Source organism: Myotis myotis, unplaced genomic scaffold (assembly GCF_014108235.1).
Source record: "Myotis myotis isolate mMyoMyo1 unplaced genomic scaffold, mMyoMyo1.p scaffold_m19_p_12, whole genome shotgun sequence".
In the NCBI taxonomy this organism is placed as follows: Eukaryota; Metazoa; Chordata; class Mammalia; order Chiroptera; family Vespertilionidae; genus Myotis; species Myotis myotis.
The window spans coordinates 27,615,150-27,631,010 of record NW_023416316.1 but is presented as its reverse complement, the minus strand read 5'-3'; the positions used below and the strand labels follow the sequence as shown (position 1 = coordinate 27,631,010).

The 15,861-nt window shown below is 54.4% G+C and overlaps 2 protein-coding genes across 9 annotated transcripts in view; both read right to left on the bottom strand.

Annotated features, from left to right (window-relative positions):
* Nucleotides 1-29: 29 nt before the first annotated feature.
* TPM2 (tropomyosin 2) lies at nucleotides 30-7,402 on the bottom strand. Of its 4 annotated transcripts, none has more exons than XM_036330444.1 (9): nucleotides 7,117-7,402; nucleotides 6,572-6,697; nucleotides 3,636-3,769; nucleotides 3,426-3,543; nucleotides 3,259-3,329; nucleotides 3,046-3,121; nucleotides 2,487-2,549; nucleotides 2,250-2,319; nucleotides 30-182 (listed from the first exon to the last, which is right to left on the bottom strand). In XM_036330444.1, the coding sequence occupies exons 1-9, from the start codon at nucleotides 7,228-7,230 to the stop codon at nucleotides 100-102; spliced, it is 855 nt and encodes a 284-aa protein (XP_036186337.1). In that variant the 5' UTR covers nucleotides 7,231-7,402; the 3' UTR covers nucleotides 30-99. The 4 variants fall into 4 exon arrangements, with proteins under 4 accessions (XP_036186337.1, XP_036186335.1, XP_036186334.1 ...); XM_036330442.1 differs by lacking the exon at nucleotides 3,046-3,121 and adding an exon at nucleotides 2,728-2,803 and having other exon boundaries at nucleotides 7,117-7,396; XM_036330441.1 differs by lacking the exons at nucleotides 30-182; nucleotides 3,046-3,121 and adding exons at nucleotides 918-1,262; nucleotides 2,728-2,803 and having other exon boundaries at nucleotides 7,117-7,392.
* A 4,853-nt stretch (nucleotides 7,403-12,255) lies between these two features.
* TLN1 (talin 1) overlaps nucleotides 12,256-15,861 on the bottom strand; it is a 30,571-nt gene continuing 26,965 nt past the window's right edge. For 3 of the 5 annotated variants that reach the window (XM_036330426.1, XM_036330424.1, XM_036330428.1), the window contains 10 exons: nucleotides 15,068-15,253; nucleotides 14,842-14,949; nucleotides 14,527-14,529; nucleotides 14,235-14,340; nucleotides 13,911-14,035; nucleotides 13,677-13,802; nucleotides 13,504-13,566; nucleotides 13,211-13,393; nucleotides 12,951-13,079; nucleotides 12,256-12,831 (listed from right to left, as the gene is read on the bottom strand). In XM_036330426.1, the coding sequence (XP_036186319.1) occupies nucleotides 12,706-12,831; nucleotides 12,951-13,079; nucleotides 13,211-13,393; nucleotides 13,504-13,566; nucleotides 13,677-13,802; nucleotides 13,911-14,035; nucleotides 14,235-14,340; nucleotides 14,527-14,529; nucleotides 14,842-14,949; nucleotides 15,068-15,253 (1,155 nt within the window). In that variant the 3' untranslated portion in view covers nucleotides 12,256-12,705. The remainder of the gene's footprint in view (nucleotides 12,832-12,950; nucleotides 13,080-13,210; nucleotides 13,394-13,503; nucleotides 13,567-13,676; nucleotides 13,803-13,910; nucleotides 14,036-14,234; nucleotides 14,341-14,526; nucleotides 14,530-14,841; nucleotides 14,950-15,067; nucleotides 15,254-15,861) is intronic. The other 2 variants (XM_036330427.1, XM_036330429.1) reach the window with 1 other exon arrangement.

Below are 15,861 nucleotides of genomic sequence, written 5' to 3'. Positions count from 1 at the left end.
CCAACACCAAAGAAAGGCTGAGAGGGCCCTGTGATGCCAGTAACATGTTTTATTGGGTTGGGGCGGCAACTGTAGCCTGGCTGGAGGCAGGGCCAACCCTCACAGGTTGTTGAGTTCCAGCAGGGTCTGGTCGAGGGTCTGGTGAATCTCCACGTTCTCCTCCTTGGCACTGGCCAAGGTCTCTGTGAGAGGAAGCAGCACATGAGGAGGGGGAGGGGAGACACTAGGGGACAGACGTGGGGAGCATGGACAGGGGGTGTGACAGACAGACATGGAGTGGGTTGGAGGCATATGAAGACACAGCATTCAGGGGTCTGGGGACCCCATGGTAGGGGCAAATGGATGAACTGACCAGAACAGGCATGGATACCTCACTCTAGACTCTGGGGTCATGGAGGTGGGATGGGAAGGCCTAAGTCATAAACTAATTTACCATTCTTCTTGAGAAGCTTTAAGAGAGTTGGAAACAGAAGGAAGGACAAAGACTGAGCCAGGAAAGAGAGGGATAGACAGACAGACAGACTTGAGGCAGAAAACAGACCTGCAGTGAAAAACCCACGTTGCTGGCATCCAACGTTTTTCCAAACTTCATCTCAGACCTTTGACAACCTTCTTACCCCTCCCCTCACCACCCCATCTCCCTTCCGGTCATTCCTTGAGATCCTGGAAGCCCAGCTCAGCGCTCCAAGGTCAGTGACAGGCCTGGGTCTGCAGAGGCACCGGAGAGCGCAGGGTGATGGACGGAGTCATACCATGCCCACACGCAGCAGTGACAGTGACAGACTGTGCATGCCATGCAGAGGGGATCTCAGTGTGGGCCACAGAGCTTTGTGGGTGTCACAAGATTGGGGTGTCTGTAAGAGCCAAGGTCTCAGCAGTGCTCTTAAGGGGGAAAAGGAAGGAAGTGCTCTGTGGAGGACAGGAAAACAGCACAGAGACCAAGTTGAGTTTATTAAGCAGCAGAGAGAGGTAGAGTCCGGAGGGTGGAGGGTGGAGTGATGGGTAGAAGGAAGAAGCAAGTGCCAGGGTGGGCAGCACGTGAGATGGGTGCTCTCCCAGGCTGCGCCCAGCCTGGCTATGCAGTGCTGGCAATGTTTCTCCTCCTGCCTGATCCCTCCTCAGAGAGAGAGTAGAAAGGAGAGGAGAGAAGGGGCCGAGGGGGCCACACTGGCGAGGGGCTCAGAGAGAGGTGATGTCATTGAGTGCGTTGTCCAGCTCCTCGCTGATGGCCTTGTACTTCATCTTCTGCGCATAGACTTCGTCTGGAGGGGGTCCAGGGGTGGATGGGAGTGTGGGGAGAGGGAATAGAGGGGAAGAGGAAGGGCAGGAGAGAGGATAATGGAAAGAGAGAACAAGAATCAGAGAGAGGTGGGCAAAGACGAGTGACAGAGGCCAGAGAGCAGGCTGGTCAGTCCTCAGGGCTCCCTCCCTTCTCTGTACTCCTGTCTCTCTTGTCCTTCTCTGTACCCTAAATTGGTTCTTCTGCCAGGAGTTGCTGCCTCCTCTGGGGACCTGGGGGCACAGTGCTTTTCGATAAGCAGGAGTGCTCGCTTCAAGTGAAGAGAGTTCAAGCCAGAAAGACCTAAAGTCTTGCAAAGTTGGAGATAAAACAGAGGCTTGCCTGAGAAGGCTGGACACGAGGGATACTGGAGTTATGAAAGTGAAGGTTTATCGTACAATAGGAAGGAAAGTCAGTCCTAGGCACGATGTTGGTGACAGTGGGAAATAGCCATAGACTAGCAAATACCTGCATGATTGTTTACACCAAATCTAGCTTAAAATAGTAATTGACATCAGTGTTGTTTTGCAAACCTAGATGTTAAACCAAATAGCTCTCTAGGTCACAAAGAAGTCTCTGTGATAGGGCTCCCCGTGTTGCACTTGGAGACAGACTTGTCTAAATCAGTGCTGCTCAAAGTGTGGTCCAAGGACCGAGCATTCGCGTCTGCTTTCCCAGAGAGCTTGTTAGACGTACAGATTCTCCAGCCCAAAGTCAGCAGTCATTTCGGAGCAGGACCCAGAAATCTGCCTTTTAAAACCTCTGGGGGATGCTCAAGTTTAAGAAGCACTGGAGGTGTCGCCGGTTATGGGTGCTTACACGGCAGGCACCGAGCACGAGTGTGTGGAGTCTTAGGTGGTACAGCCCTAGTTTATCGGTCACAGATACTGTATAATGGGATTCGAAGAAAAGGGATGAGCTCACAGTCACAGGGAGTGCGGTTTGGGGGTGGAGGGGCGGCCTCCGTTACCTTCCAGGTCATCGATGGTTTTCTCCAGCTTTGCCACAGACCTTTCGGCAAACTCTGCTCGGGTCTCAGCCTGGGAGTAAAGGCAAGATGCGGAAATGACCCAAAAATGAGGCCCTCCCAGACACTATCACTTAAGTCAACCTTTTCTTCTATCCCGGTTTCGATTCCCCGCTACCAGCAGTCTCTGCTAGGGACTGTGGGGCTGGACGGGAAGGTGGGGGCTAGAAGGACTCTCACCTCTTTTAGCTTCTCCTCCAGCAGTTTGATCTCCTCTTCATATTTATCTTCTTTGGTGGAGTACTTTTAGGGACATACACATGCCATTAGTAGATTGCCTCCACAAATCCTTCATTTCTCCTGAGCCCCGCAGGCTACTCATGATCTTGTCTCCATGGACCATCCAGCCCCCCACTGCCTGGGCCCATCGCCTCCCTCCCCTGCAGGACCCCATCCTCACTGCCCCTCTACCCCCCTCTACCTTGTCTGCTTGGGCTTCCAGGGATTTCAAGTTGTTGGTAACAATTTTCAGCTCCTCCTCTAGGTCCCCACATTTACTGCAGGGGATGTGTGGCAGGGTGGGGTGTGAGGGCACAGTGGGGGAGACAGTGGAGGCGGCACAGTGGGGGAGGGGGAGGAGAGAAGAGAAGAGCAAAGTTGTGAGAGTGACAGCAGGCAGCGTTCCGAGGCCCCAGGCCCTTCCCGACCCCCAGCAGATGAGAGAGAGCAGCCTGAGATGGAGGGGAAGGTGAGATGAGAGAAGGCGCTATTGCCCAGAAAGGTCCAGAGAGGTCACTACCTCCTCTTCTGAGGCCATCAGGGACTTGAGGGCCTGGTCCATGGTTCGAAGTTCCTCCTCCAGCTGCCTGGCTCGGCTGGGGGCAGCAGGTAGGGGTCAGAGGACAGGACCTGTCCCTATGGCCCCAAGCCTGAGAAACTGCTTTCCCACTGTGCAGAGTGCCCCATAGTCACCGGCTCAGGCTGTTTCACTCCCACCCCAGGGTAACCTTACCTCTCAGCCACCTCAGCTCTTTCTTCTGAGCGCTCCAGCTCTCCTTCCAGGATCACCAGCTTCCTGGCCACCTGAGGTCAGGCAGGAGAGAGAAGGCATAGGTCCCTGGTGAAGGACTAGGGGTGTGTGGAGCGTGGGAGTGAGAGGAAGTGGAGCGGGGCTGTCACCTCCTCATATTTGCGATCTGAATCCTCAGCGATGTGCTTGGCCTCCTTCAGCTGCATCTCCTGCAGCTCCATCTTTTCCTCATCCTTCATGGCTCGGTTTTCAATGACCTTCATTCCTCTGTGAGGCAGAGAGAGGGGTGAGGGTGGGGTCAGGGCCAGCAGAGAGAGCATCCCCCTTCCCTGGCTCCAGCCTGAGGACCCCCTGCCCACCTCTCGCTCTCATCAGCTGCCTTCTCAGCCTCCTCCAGCTTTTGCAGGGCTGTAGCAAGGCGCTCCTGCGCCCGGTCCAGCTCCTCCTCTACCAGCTGAATGCGGCGGTTCAGGGAGGCCACATCTGCCTCGGCCTATGGGTCAAAGGTGAGAGATCAGACAGGCTTTGTCTACCGTGGATGAGGATCAGGGAGGCTCCAGAGGATGGTAAGATTCTTATGAGAAAGAACCTAGGCTTCCTGTCTTCCTATTTTTTACCCCCTAACCAACCATCTATCTTCTCCCCAGACTCTATGCTCCAGCCCCAAATATGCATTCCTCGACAAGCTCCACTCTCTGCTACAGGGCCAGGTACTGAGCATAGTTAGGCATGCAGCTCTGTCCCCTCAGAGAACACTCCAAGTGCTGGGACCAGGTCTGAGGCAGCCCTGACTCCACAGCAAGGCCGGTCAAGGTAAGGGAGTGGGGAAGAATCAGGCCAACTTAACAGCAATGCTGCCAAAACCAGCCAATCATAGAATCAAGATCAAGTGATGTCACCAGTTGCCAGGCAGACTCCCAGCGAGGGGCTCTGGAGGAAAGCCAGACCTGTATGGGGACACCAGGGCTGTAGCAAGGGGTTCCCTGGCAAGAAGAAGAGGCAACTGGGGGCAGTGCAAGGGCAGTGAGTGACGGATACTCAGACACTGATCCTAAAATACACAGGCAAAACGTGGAGGTTCTGGAGAAGTTCCATGGAAACTGCTGGTATCTTGAGGAAAAGAGAGGGCAGAGCAAGAAGGAAGGGCTCCAATAAAAGACAATGAGAGAAGCAGTCTACTTTGGAATTCAGTATCGGCTCTGCGTTAGACTGTTCTCTTTGAGCCGCGGCTCAGCCACTCAACACTTGTGTGATCTTGGGCAACTTATTTAGTCTCTCTAAGCCTCAGTTTTCTCCTTTTAAAATCCGAGTTGACAATAGCAGATCCTTCTTCATAGACTGTTAATCAACAGGACAATTGGGGATTATATAATTAAACAGGTTCTCTAGCTCCTTGCTAGATCCACTAAACTGAGATCTCCAGGAACTTGAAAATCCTATTTTTATTTTATTTTTTTAAGGCTCCTAAGCAATTCTGATGATTTGGGGAAATAAAATAATATGCAAAAAGCACGTGAACACATTGCCTGCAGAGTCCACATGCCATAAATGTTAGTTATCCCTGGTGCTTCCTCAGACACAAAGACATAGGGACCCTGAGATTTAAGACTGGAGAGGAGAAAGGATCAGTGTAGGGGAAGAAGTGAGAGGGGAGAGGGGGTGCAGCACTGGGGACAGAGGGGGTAGAAAGCAGGCCCTGGTGGTACGAGGGCGAGGGAAACAGCACCATATATAGAAAGTAGTAGCTTGTCCTCCAGGTGCTGAAGGCCACCTACAGTGACAGGAGCCCATTGTGGGCACAGGGCCGGATGACTCAAGGCGGAAGGACTCTGGGAACAGCACTGGGGGTTGGGAAGCATGACATGGGGGGGCGCGACTCTAGAGAGAGATGAGACTGTGAAAGGAAAACGCTTCATGATAGTGGGGTGACAAACAGCTCTGGGAAGTCCTGGGGTCCTCGTGACAGGACGGACATTTACCATTTTCTGCTTTTCAAGCTCTTGGTTATGGATGCTGCTTTCTAACAACAGACAGGCACTACTGTCGCCATTGGACAAATAGGGAGCAGGAAAGAAGGGAGAAATGGAGGAAGGAACTGTGTAAGTCACGTGTGGTGTTCAAGGTCACAAAATAAGTTTGGGCAGTTTCCTTTCTCCTCCTGGCACTGCTGCCCAGCTTCCCCAGCTCTGTCCCTGTCCACCCTCCTTCCCTCCAGCCCCCGCCCAGCTCCTTGAGTTTCCAGTCCTGCCTCCAGCTGCACTGGGCCTTGGTTATTTATAGAGTATCAGATGCCCAGGGTTGTCTTCGCGAGCAGCTGCAGGTCAGTTCCCTCCCAAGTGCCAAGGCTGGTGGAGAACCAAATCCAAAGGCTGGAGGTCAGGGTGGGCATGGGGGGAGGGAATTGGGAAACATGGATCATGGTCAACACAAACAGTAATGCCATCTCTGAACCCTCATTCAGGCCATGCTTATGCTAATCCCCCCATCCCACCAACACATCCGTAGGCTCATCTTAAACTTAGAACAATCCTGGGTACAAGGCAAATGGGGAAACTGAGGCAGAGAATGGTACAAGTAACCATGTCCAAAGACTTACGGCTATTCTCTACCTCAAGGTGGGGGTTGGGAATGACAGGGGCTAGAGAAGTCTGGTTAGAGAGTGTGGGGTGGGCAGAGACATCTGAGTGAGCAAGGCCTGCCAAAGCAGCTGCCCTGGCATTTGTGGCCCTGTCCCTTTGCCCTGTGGCCTGGCATGGTCTCGAGGCTGACAACTTAATGAGGGTAAATAAGGGGCCCCAGTGCCCAGCAGGGCTACCAGAGCCAGAGGTCAGGGCCAGGGAATTTCTAATGCCCCCCCAGGAGTGTAACTCAAGTCAGGGCCCACTTTCAGATTCCTCTCTCTCCCCTTGCCTAACAGCACCTAGACCCACACCCCACCAGTGTAGCTGTAGTCTCCTCTCCATTTTCAGCTGCAGGATTAATGGAGGCGGATGGCGAATTCTTGTACCACCCACCCCCACGATGACTCACTGTTTGATCACTGTACGTTGAAAGAGCTGGAGCCAAAAGGAATTACAAGGCCCCGTCCTCTGGGGGAAGTGGTAGGTGGTTTTGATTTACCCACTGCCTGGGATTATGGTTATTTGTGCAAGCTTGCCCTGGCCCGGGTTCCTGAGGGAAAACATTTCTGTCCTGGTGCTGGGATATATAGGCCCCCTCTCCCTTCATTCCCATGTCCAGGACCCCTCCCCGGGTGCAAACTCCCCCCGCCCCCCGCCCCCAGGTCCACACTCACATCCGTGGCCTTCTTCTCAGCCAGCTCCAGTTTCTCCTGGGCGTCCTTCACTGCCTCTGAATACTTTTCCACCTCATCCTCCGTCCCTTTCAGCTTCTTCTGGAGGGCCTGCTGTTCCTCCTCGAGCTGGAGAGAGTGTGCGGGTCAGCCAGGCCCAGGCCGGGGGAGGCAGGGTGTGCGAGGGGGTACTAAGATAACTTAGAGGCTGTCAGGGAGGAAGAGGGATAGCAGAGGAGAAACAGTGCAGCCAGGAGAACTGGGGTGTGTGTGTGTGTTAGAGAGAGTTCCCAGCCCCAAGAAGCAGGGCTCATCATTGTTCTTCAAGGGCAGGCGTGGGAACTGGGGGACGGTGGGTCCCGGGGCTCCGGTGGGTAGGATGAAGTCTGGTTCTGGCTAGGGCCCTAGGGGTCCTATGAAGGTGCACCGGACGGGGAGAGAGCCTCAGAGAGCAGTCCCTAGGATAAGGGACACGGGGCAGAGCCTACCCCACCCTCGCTGGGGGTGGGGGTATGGGGTCGCCCTAGGGCGAGGCCCTGGGTCCCCACCTGCTTGCAGCGGTCCTCAGCTTGCTTCTTGTCGGCCTCGGCCTGCTCAGCGCGGTCGATGGCGTTCTCCTTGTCCAGCTTGAGCATCTGCATCTTCTTCTTGATGGCGTCCATGGCTGCGGTGGGGGAGGGCCGGCCGGCGGCGGCGGCGGTGCGGACCGGGGGCAATGGGCTGGCTGCGCGGGCGGTGGGCGCGGAGTGCCGGGTGGGACTGGGGCGGTCCCGCCGCGAGGGCGCCTAAAAGGCCGGGCGGAGCCGGGCGGAGCCGGGGGCCGGGACCCTCCCCCGCCGCGACCCGAACCTTGTAGGGGCAGAAGCTCGGCCCGGCCGGGGGGCGCGGTCGCCCCCGGCGCCCACCCCTCGGGACCGCCCCCTTCGGCCCCGCCCCCTCCCTCTCCCCACCCCCCTCCAGGCCGTCGGAAGGGAAGGTAGCCCGGACCGTCCGGTAAAAAGCCTACCCCTGCGGAGGGAGGGCGAGGCGGGGCGGGGCGGGGCCGGACCCTCGGGCCGGGGGGCTCCGCGCTCGCTCTTGAGTGACACCCCGGCCCGGCGGCAGCTGCGGCGGGGCCCCCGGGGCTATTTCGGGGCGTGAGCTCACGGCAGCTGCCCGGGCGCAGGGACCGCGTCCCCCCCGGAGCTGCGGCAGCCGCCGGCCTTAATTTAGAAGTTTCCTGCAAATCCCCCCCGGATTGAATGTCTCCTGGGGGCGGGGCCCCTCCGCGGCGCGATGCCTCAGTTTACCCCCGGCCCCGGACGCGGGACTGGCGTCACCGACGCGGCGGGGATCACGGAGCGCCTCCCGGGGACCTGGGGACACGGGGGCAGGAGGGGCGCCCCGAGCCGGGGGCGGGCTCGACCTCTCCTGCCCTCGCTCCCCTCCCAGTTCAGCCCCCGGGGCCGGGGCCCCTCCTCTGCGGTCGCCCGGCGGCCGGGAGCCCAACTCCGCGCCTGCCCGCCCCGCCCCCACGTGCCCCGCATAGTTTCCACGCGGCGCAGCCGGGAGGGACGCGCGCCGCCCGCCCCCCCTTCCACCCGGGCGCTTCCCTGCCCCCCGCCTCGCCCCCTCCTCGCCCCGGAGTCCGACCGCCCTCCGGTCACCCTGCCTCGCCCCCGCCCCCCCCACTCCCCGGCGTGGTGGCCCCGCGCACCCCCCTTCTCCCAGCGGACTCTCCTCTCTCCCCCCGAGGCCGAGTTTACGCCGAACTTTCTTTTCTGCCCTTTTTTGGGATGTTTCCCCGAGGGGAGGCGGGGCTGGGCAGGGGCGGGGCAGGTGGGGGTCGGGAGCCGGGGAGAGGTGGCCCCCCGCCAGCCGAGACCACGAGCCACTGCCCCCAGAGCCGGGTCCTGAGGTCGGGAGCCTGGAGCGCGGGCGCGGGGCTCTGTTCGCTGTTGCCTGGGGACGGGTGGGGGAGTGGGGGAGAGGAGAACCGCCTCGGGCGGTTAAGGGGGGCCAGGACGAGGAAGCCGGGGGTGGGGGGCGGGGGGAGCGCTTCGCCTCGCTCCCCAGGGGCCGAGGGGTGGGAACCCGGGACCCGTGGGCCCGGCCTGGGCCGGGGGTGGGGGCGGAGGAGGGGAACGTAAATGTATCTCGGGCTTGTGGTTGCTGCTACTCACGGAACCAGCCGACCTCTCACTGTGAACGCCCTCCGTCTCCCCGCTTTCCCGGACTCAGGACAGACATCGCTCGGCCCCTGTCCACCCCCAACTCACCTCCAGTGCACAGGCTTGCACTTCATGCTGCTTTCATATTGAGCTACTTACTGTAGGCGCTGGAAATAGCCAAACTTTTCTGAAAGCCTCTGCCTTAGGGCCTAAGGCATTCTAATCTAGGCATCCTGTTCCCCCTCCCTAGCATGCTCCCCCTTACCTGGCCTTACAGACTCAGGTGGAGTGTCTGCTCCTCTGGGAAGCATCCCTGGCTACTTGCTCTTTCACCCCCTCCCTAAAGGCTATATGCTCCCGGTGCAGGTTTCTCGATTCTCATCATTGTCCCTTTATAACTCTTCTCTTACCTGTTGGTCTCCTCCCCTGGTCTGCGAGTCCTCCAATTCTGAATCCCCCATGCCTAGCGGAGCATCAGGCATAGAGTTGGCACTTGGTAAACATTTGCCAGGTGAATTTCTTATGCACTGGGTCCCAGATACCCCCAAAATACCAATACTATGTGGATTGGTCTTAGAATCCCTTACACTCTTAGAAGTTGAGTGGCATTTGAAGATCCAAAAAGCCTTCGTTGAAGTAGGTTACATCTATCAATATTTACCATATTAAAATGGGAGTGAGAAAAATTTTAAATAGTACTTCATAGAAATAAACCATGTTAACATGTTTTTCATGAAAAAATAACTATACTCACCTCCTCACATTAGTGAGGATGGCAGTTATTTTACATTTTTGCAAATCTCCTCAGTCTCTAGTTTAATAGAGGACAGCTGCGTTCTCAGACTCGGCTTTCTGTCTGTTGCTCTACTTTGGTTTGTTTGAAGTACTACATATGAAGAAAATCTAGTCTCAGAAACATAGTGGGAAAGAGAGTGGTGTATAGATAGCCTTTTCAGGTAATTGTGGATATTCTTGCTATAACACGAACACTTGACAAATGGTGGTTTCTCAAAGGCTAGGTGCGAAGTGGAACCTGAAACCGTGTCAATAGCCTTTTTTACTATTTTATATTAAAGTCCATTGGTCTGTATTGCACTTGGGTGGTTTTACCCAGGAATAATTTTGTAACATCATGCATCGGTCATGTGGAAAATATTGATTCACTGAGCTATGCAAATGTTCCAAATGTTGACACATTTGAGTATATATATATTTTTTTAAAATTACATTTCTGAATATCCGGAGTGTTTTCAACAGGAAAGTTTTGGGACATTGTGAAGCTCATGGTAGCAGATACAGGTTTTCAAAATTCTAATCTTTACTTGAAAGCTCCAATTCTATCCTTGGCACCAAATACTGTCAGGTTTTTCTCTGAATAGACAGACCCACTTTGCTCCTTTCTGAGAAAAGGTCGGCCTGCTACCCAAGTCTGATAATCATGGTTCCTCTGCCAGTCATCCTTTCAGGTCAACGGGGAGTTCCATGAAAAAAAGCAGTTGGTTCAGCTCACAACTCAACAAACTAAGTGCTTTCCTCAAGACACCATCATAGTCTTGTGTCTAGCAGAAGCTCTATGCCCACTTCCCAGTTCATCGCAGAGAATATTGAAGACTTGTTACTCCAGGGATAAGATTTAATAAAATTAATAAGGTCTCATTGCTTCATTAAGGACGGTCTGGAGTGAAACTAGCATTTTTTTTTTTTTTTAAGTTGCTAGTGCATGGTGGTGAGAATACAATGGCTATTAGTACACTGTCTTGATTTGTGCTAAGGCAGTTTACCCACTAAGGTTTTTACAACATCAGTACAAACGTTGACACTGAAAAAGGAAAATAATGTCTTAGTATTACTATGAGAATAAGCGTGACCTCAGGGATCCCTGAAAGGGTCTTGGGAACCCCTGTGCCTGAGGACCACATTTTAAGAACTGCTGGTCTAATGAGTACTCAGTTCACTCCCCAAGGCATCATTAGTGAGAGTGTGTGGTTGGGGATGTGGAAGCATGACCGGGAAGTGGTAGCAGGAGTGAACAGCTGTCCTGGGCTCATAGCTGGAGTTATCAGTCTGGACTACCACTTGCTGGGGAGGTTGGAGAAGGGATTTGAGCTCGAAGATCCTCAACTCACTATGCTAGGACATTGAATCTGAGCTTAGAGGGCCACAGCAGTGTGTGTTGGAGTTGCCAGTCCCCTGCGTCAGGGAGGTGATAATACATCTCTATTTTCCAGTGCTTAGCACGGGCATGGCTTAGTAAATATTGAATGAATTAATCACAGGTGACAGGAGCAAGGGTAGGAAGTTGGCACCTTCCTTAATGGGCTGCCCTGGGGAGGACAAAGTAATTCTGTCTTCTTTATACTGACTCTAATGGGGTGGGAGTAGATGCCATGGCCTCAGGAAGGTGAAAGGTGCCCCGAGGAGCAGCAGATGGTGGTATTTGTGTTTTTTTTGGAAGGAGAAGCAAGGGAACATATTGGGCAACAGGGTTGATTAAAGAATCATGCACGAAAATAGTGGCACTCCTACGGGATCTGCCAGGTAGGTCAGGCAGTGTGGGCAGAGGAGGCGAATGCAGAAGGAAGTGGAAGCACCCATCCCTCACCTCCCTTCTCCTTGACCACCTCCTCCACTGAACCTCCAGATCAGCAGGCAGCTGGAACAGGGCTACCAGCACCGGCCTGGCCACTAGGGGAGCTCTGCTCCTAACTCTACAGCCTCACTCCTGGGCCAAGCTTTTTCAGATCCATTTCTCCTCGTGTTATTCTAGGCCAGTGATGGCGAACCTTTTGAGCTCCACGGTCAGCATTTTGAAAAACCCTGACTTAACTCTGGTGCCGTGTCACATCTTTTGATATTTGCAACCACAGTAAAACAAAGACATATTTTTGATATTTATTTTATATATTTAAATACCATTTAACAAAGAAAAATCAACCAAAAAAATGAGTTTGCGTGTCACCTCTGACACATGTGTCATAGGTTCACCATCACTATTCTAGGCAGTAGGACAAGACCTCAGAGGGGCTAGAAGCGCCCCAACCCAGTCAACAGAACCAACCTAAGGCAGCCCAGTTGGATTTTTTTGCTTGTTAAATGCCCCAACCAAATCTGTGGCCATAATTCTCGTAGGCTCAGACACTTTTATTTTATAGGCTTATTATTTTTAGCTTTTGAAAATTCAAATTTGGCCAAGGCTGGATTTGTTCACATACTCTGAGCAGTTATGAAGGACAGTGTGTCCCTGGTAGCCACAAAGCAGAGTGGCAGCTGCTGTCCCTGCCACGGAAGACAGACACTTGGGGAGGAAGAGGCGCTGGCCAGTGAAATAGGGGACAACATGAGTATGACTTCTCAGGGACAGCTTCCCAGCTAGGATGGCTTTAGGGATGTGGGTGCAAGGAGGAGGAAGGGGCCTCACGGGCAGATCGCCATCATCTGCCCCACTCCATTCCTGAGTCAGATCAAGCTGGTGGCAGAACTCTGTCCCATTCGCTCCCCCTTCTGGGGGGAACTCCCATCTCATGAAGCCAGGCAGAGTCACAGGCAGGATCACCTTTATTGGAGCATGACCTGTTTGAGGCTTCTGACCCCACAGCACCCACAGGTAGCTGGGGGTGCAAGAAGGAGGACAGTATCAAAAAGGATGAGTAGAGCTGAGGCTATGGGACTTGCCAGAAGCTGCTGGCAGGGTGGAACAGGCTGGGGCCTTGGCAGGTTCAGAATGAGGTACAGCAGCGTTAATAATACTCTTAGAGCGTTAATACTCTGGGGAGGGGCAGGCACTTAGCGGGCCTTAGGGCATGAAGGCACTTGGAGTTGGGAGGGGACAGGGGATGTGCAGCAGGACCAGGCAGGGCCAGGCCCGGGGTTTGGCAGGCACTTTGGGGAGTGCTGGGGTTGGGCAGGTTGGGCCCGACAGCCCAGAAGGCTTTGGTAGTGGCAGGCACAGTCTCTGGGCTGGGTCTGCGTTAAATAGAAGCGGCTGCATTAGTGCTCATCTCGAAGCTCTGAAGGCAGGAACTTGTACTGTTGCTGTCGGATCTGGGCCAGCTTCTTCCGCGCCTCCTCCAGCTCCCGTTCCTTCCGGAGCATCTCTTCCTGGGCAGCAATGATCTGAGGGATGGAGATCAGGAACTCAGCTCAGCGAGTATGTGCAGAAGGGCATAGGGTAGCTGGGACCAACGTTACTGCCTGCTGACGGTGTCCCTCAGAGCGCCCAGGGCAGAGCTCACCTGGGCAATGCCCCCGACCATCTTCTCCTTCACCACCACTGTCTCGTTCTCCTGGTCTTCAAAGGCTGCTGCCTTCTGTGCCGCCTTCACCAGGTTGTCCGAGGCTCGTTTAACTGCATTGCCGGCAACCTGGGCAGCATGAGGTTGAGAATTCAGGTAGGGTTCCCAACTGAGAGTCCCTCCACAGAAAATCATGTCTTCAGGGTGCAATTTAAAGCAGCACGGTCCAAGGTACAATGGGATGGGTTAAGGTTCCTCACCTGAAGCCGTTTCATTGCTTCAGAGTCTTGGTCAGCCTTGACCTTGCAGGCCACAAGGAGCTGGGCTGTGGAGGCAGCTACCTGCTTGGCTGATGAGATGAGCTTCTCCTGGCTGGCGTGGCCTTGTACAGCTGCATTGGCTGCCTCACACAGATTGTTGGTGGCTGCAGCCACCATCCGAGCCTAAAGTGAGGAGATAGGATTAAAATGTGCCTCTTGCTCTGGTCCACCCCCTCTCTAGCCTTGTCAAGTCTCTCCAGCTCAGAGAGACCTAGTGGGAGTTGTACACTCACAGCAGAAATGAGGCCCTGGGACCACTGCCCATCATCCAGTGCGTTGGCGGGAATGGCGCCCACCTGTGGATGAAGGAGGAGAGCTTGCTGAGACCTGTGCTCTCCATGCAAGTAAAAGCCTACCTTTACAAGGCTGCCGCTATCCCTATGCTTCTGGGTATCCAAGTACTTACCTTCCCTTGGGCTACCAGTTCCCTCTGGGCAGCTGACGCAGCCTTTACTAGGGCACTGGTGGCTGCTGCAATGGACTTGGCAGCTTCCAGTATCTGCTCCTCAAAGTTCAAGGACTCATCCGCCTCCTGCAATGGAGACAAAGGTTTCAGAAAGAGATGCAAAGTCAGAGGGGGCTGAAGGTGGGGACATTATGCCATTAGGAGGGAAGGGAAGAGGGAGGGAACGGGACTGACCTTGGGTTTGGCCCGGGGCTTCAGCTGCTCCAGCTTTTTTGCTGCAGCCTCAATGGCGGCTGCAGCTCCCAGGAGCTCATTCTCAGCAATGACTGTGGGGTCCTCTGGGTCCACCCACTCTGTTCCTGAAGGGATGAAGGGGGGAAGGAAGGGGCTAAGCCAGAGCAGAGAGGTCAGTGGCACAGGGCAACATGGTTAGTATCACCAGGCCCCTGGGACCTGTGGGGACTAGTGGCAGAGGCCAGCTCAGAGCAGTCCACCCGGGAAGCGAGGATCTCCCATGACAAAGGTCCCCTTTCCTCCCTGCCCCTGGTCACTCCTCACCTTTCATGGCCTCAGCAGCCTGAATGAGCTCAGTGACTGAACCAGCTACACGCTTTGAGTGTCCTGTCAATTGCTGTTTCAATTCTGGGTTTGGCTTCTGCAGGGTCTGGGGAAGAAAGGGACGGAGCAGAGGGCATCAGATTTTAGCTTCTACCCTGACCTAAAAGTGGGGCAGACCGTGGCCTCCCAACACCATCCCTAAACCACCCCACACCACAGCCCTCAGACACCACGCTGCCTATCCAGGTGCGCTCTGCACACGTGGTAAAGACAGTGGCTGCATGTCACTCACCGGCTGGCAAGGAGCAAGGAGAATGATGAAATGAGGAGAAAGAAGAGATGACGAAGGTAGAGAAGGAGGAAATCAGATGGGAACAAAGAAGATAAGAAAAAAAAGAGAAAGAGGTGAGCGGGAGAACCAAAGATGCTAAGAATGATGGGGCCCCAGTGGAATGGAGGCTTGGAAATAAGAACAGATTTGGGAAATAGGATGATGGGGTGGGAGGAGATTTGAAAGAAATTATTAGAGAGCTGGGTCTGAGACATATGGCAAGAGGACTGTGCATTCAGGGAAGCTGGTATGAGGAGCAGCAAACTTCCTCCTTACCAGGAGCACATGGTCCAGCAGTTCCAGGTAGCCATTGGCACATTCCCGGCCATAGTGTAGGGCTCGAAGCCGCACATCAGGGGCCACTTCTGGGTGGTAAGCAGCTTCCTATACCACAGAGTGATATGTTAACTAGGATCCCAAAGAGCTCCAGGTCCCCCAAACCCCTGTAATTTCTCCCCTACCATACTCTGCCCTAAAGCTGCTTCACTGCCAGGGTTCCTACCTTGCAAGCCCGAAGCATATCTGCAATAGCACGACGACTCAGATTGGCTGTGGCAATGACATCCTCCTGGCGACAGGAGTTGCCAGCAGCAACAGCTTTGGCTGTTGCCATGGTGATGCCCTTGGTCATTCGGATGAAATCTTCTGGGGTAGAGGTCTTGGCAGGTGGCTCTGGGGAACAGAAGACCTGTTGGGGCAGAACAAGAAGAAAAATTTTACAGTGAGACTATAAGACAATGTACCACTTAGGTAATCTGGTTCATTCATCCCTGTGTTCACTCAACAAGCATTCGCTGAGTACTTATGGTAGGTCAAGTTCTGGGAGAAGTTCACCATTCATAGCTAATATAATAGCAGGCAGCTGGTCATCATTTCTGACTGAAGTGACTGGGGAGGGTTTGCTTGAAATTAAGGAAGCAGCTTTTGAGGTGGGTTTTTATTCCTAAACTGCAAAGAAGCCTTGAAGGGGTGAGTGGCTGAGGTAGGGCAAGAAGGAACTGACTGGGGTCTTAAGAGATACAGCTACCAGAGGTGCACGCTCTCCCTCCTGGGAGCATGCCCGCACCTCCTCCTCCCTCCTCCCTCCTCTTCCCCGCACAGGCATGCATCTACTAAACTTTAAGGGACCCCATGAGGCTTGCAACCAGAGCAGAAATGGGCAGCGGCAGTTTGTCCCAGGCAAACCCCTTGAACCTGTCTCAAAGGCCCCCTTTTCTCTGACAAAAGAGTATTTTTGGTAAATGGTAGCATGTGAACACTCAGGATATCAAGTGGGACAGTATTAAGGCTCATTCT

Excerpts from the sequence above, each read along its gene's own strand:
- TPM2 (XM_036330444.1), bottom strand. The coding sequence starts at position 7,230 with ATGGACGCCATCAAGAAGAAGATGCAGATGCTCAAGCTGGACAAGGAG. Across the intron at positions 3,330-3,425 it reads CAGATCGCAAATATGAGGAG|GTGGCCAGGAAGCTGGTGAT; the intron begins GTGACAGCCCCG and ends GCCTGACCTCAG. Across the intron at positions 2,320-2,486 it reads TGGAGGAGAAGCTAAAAGAG|GCTGAGACCCGAGCAGAGTT; the intron begins GTGAGAGTCCTT and ends CTTTACTCCCAG.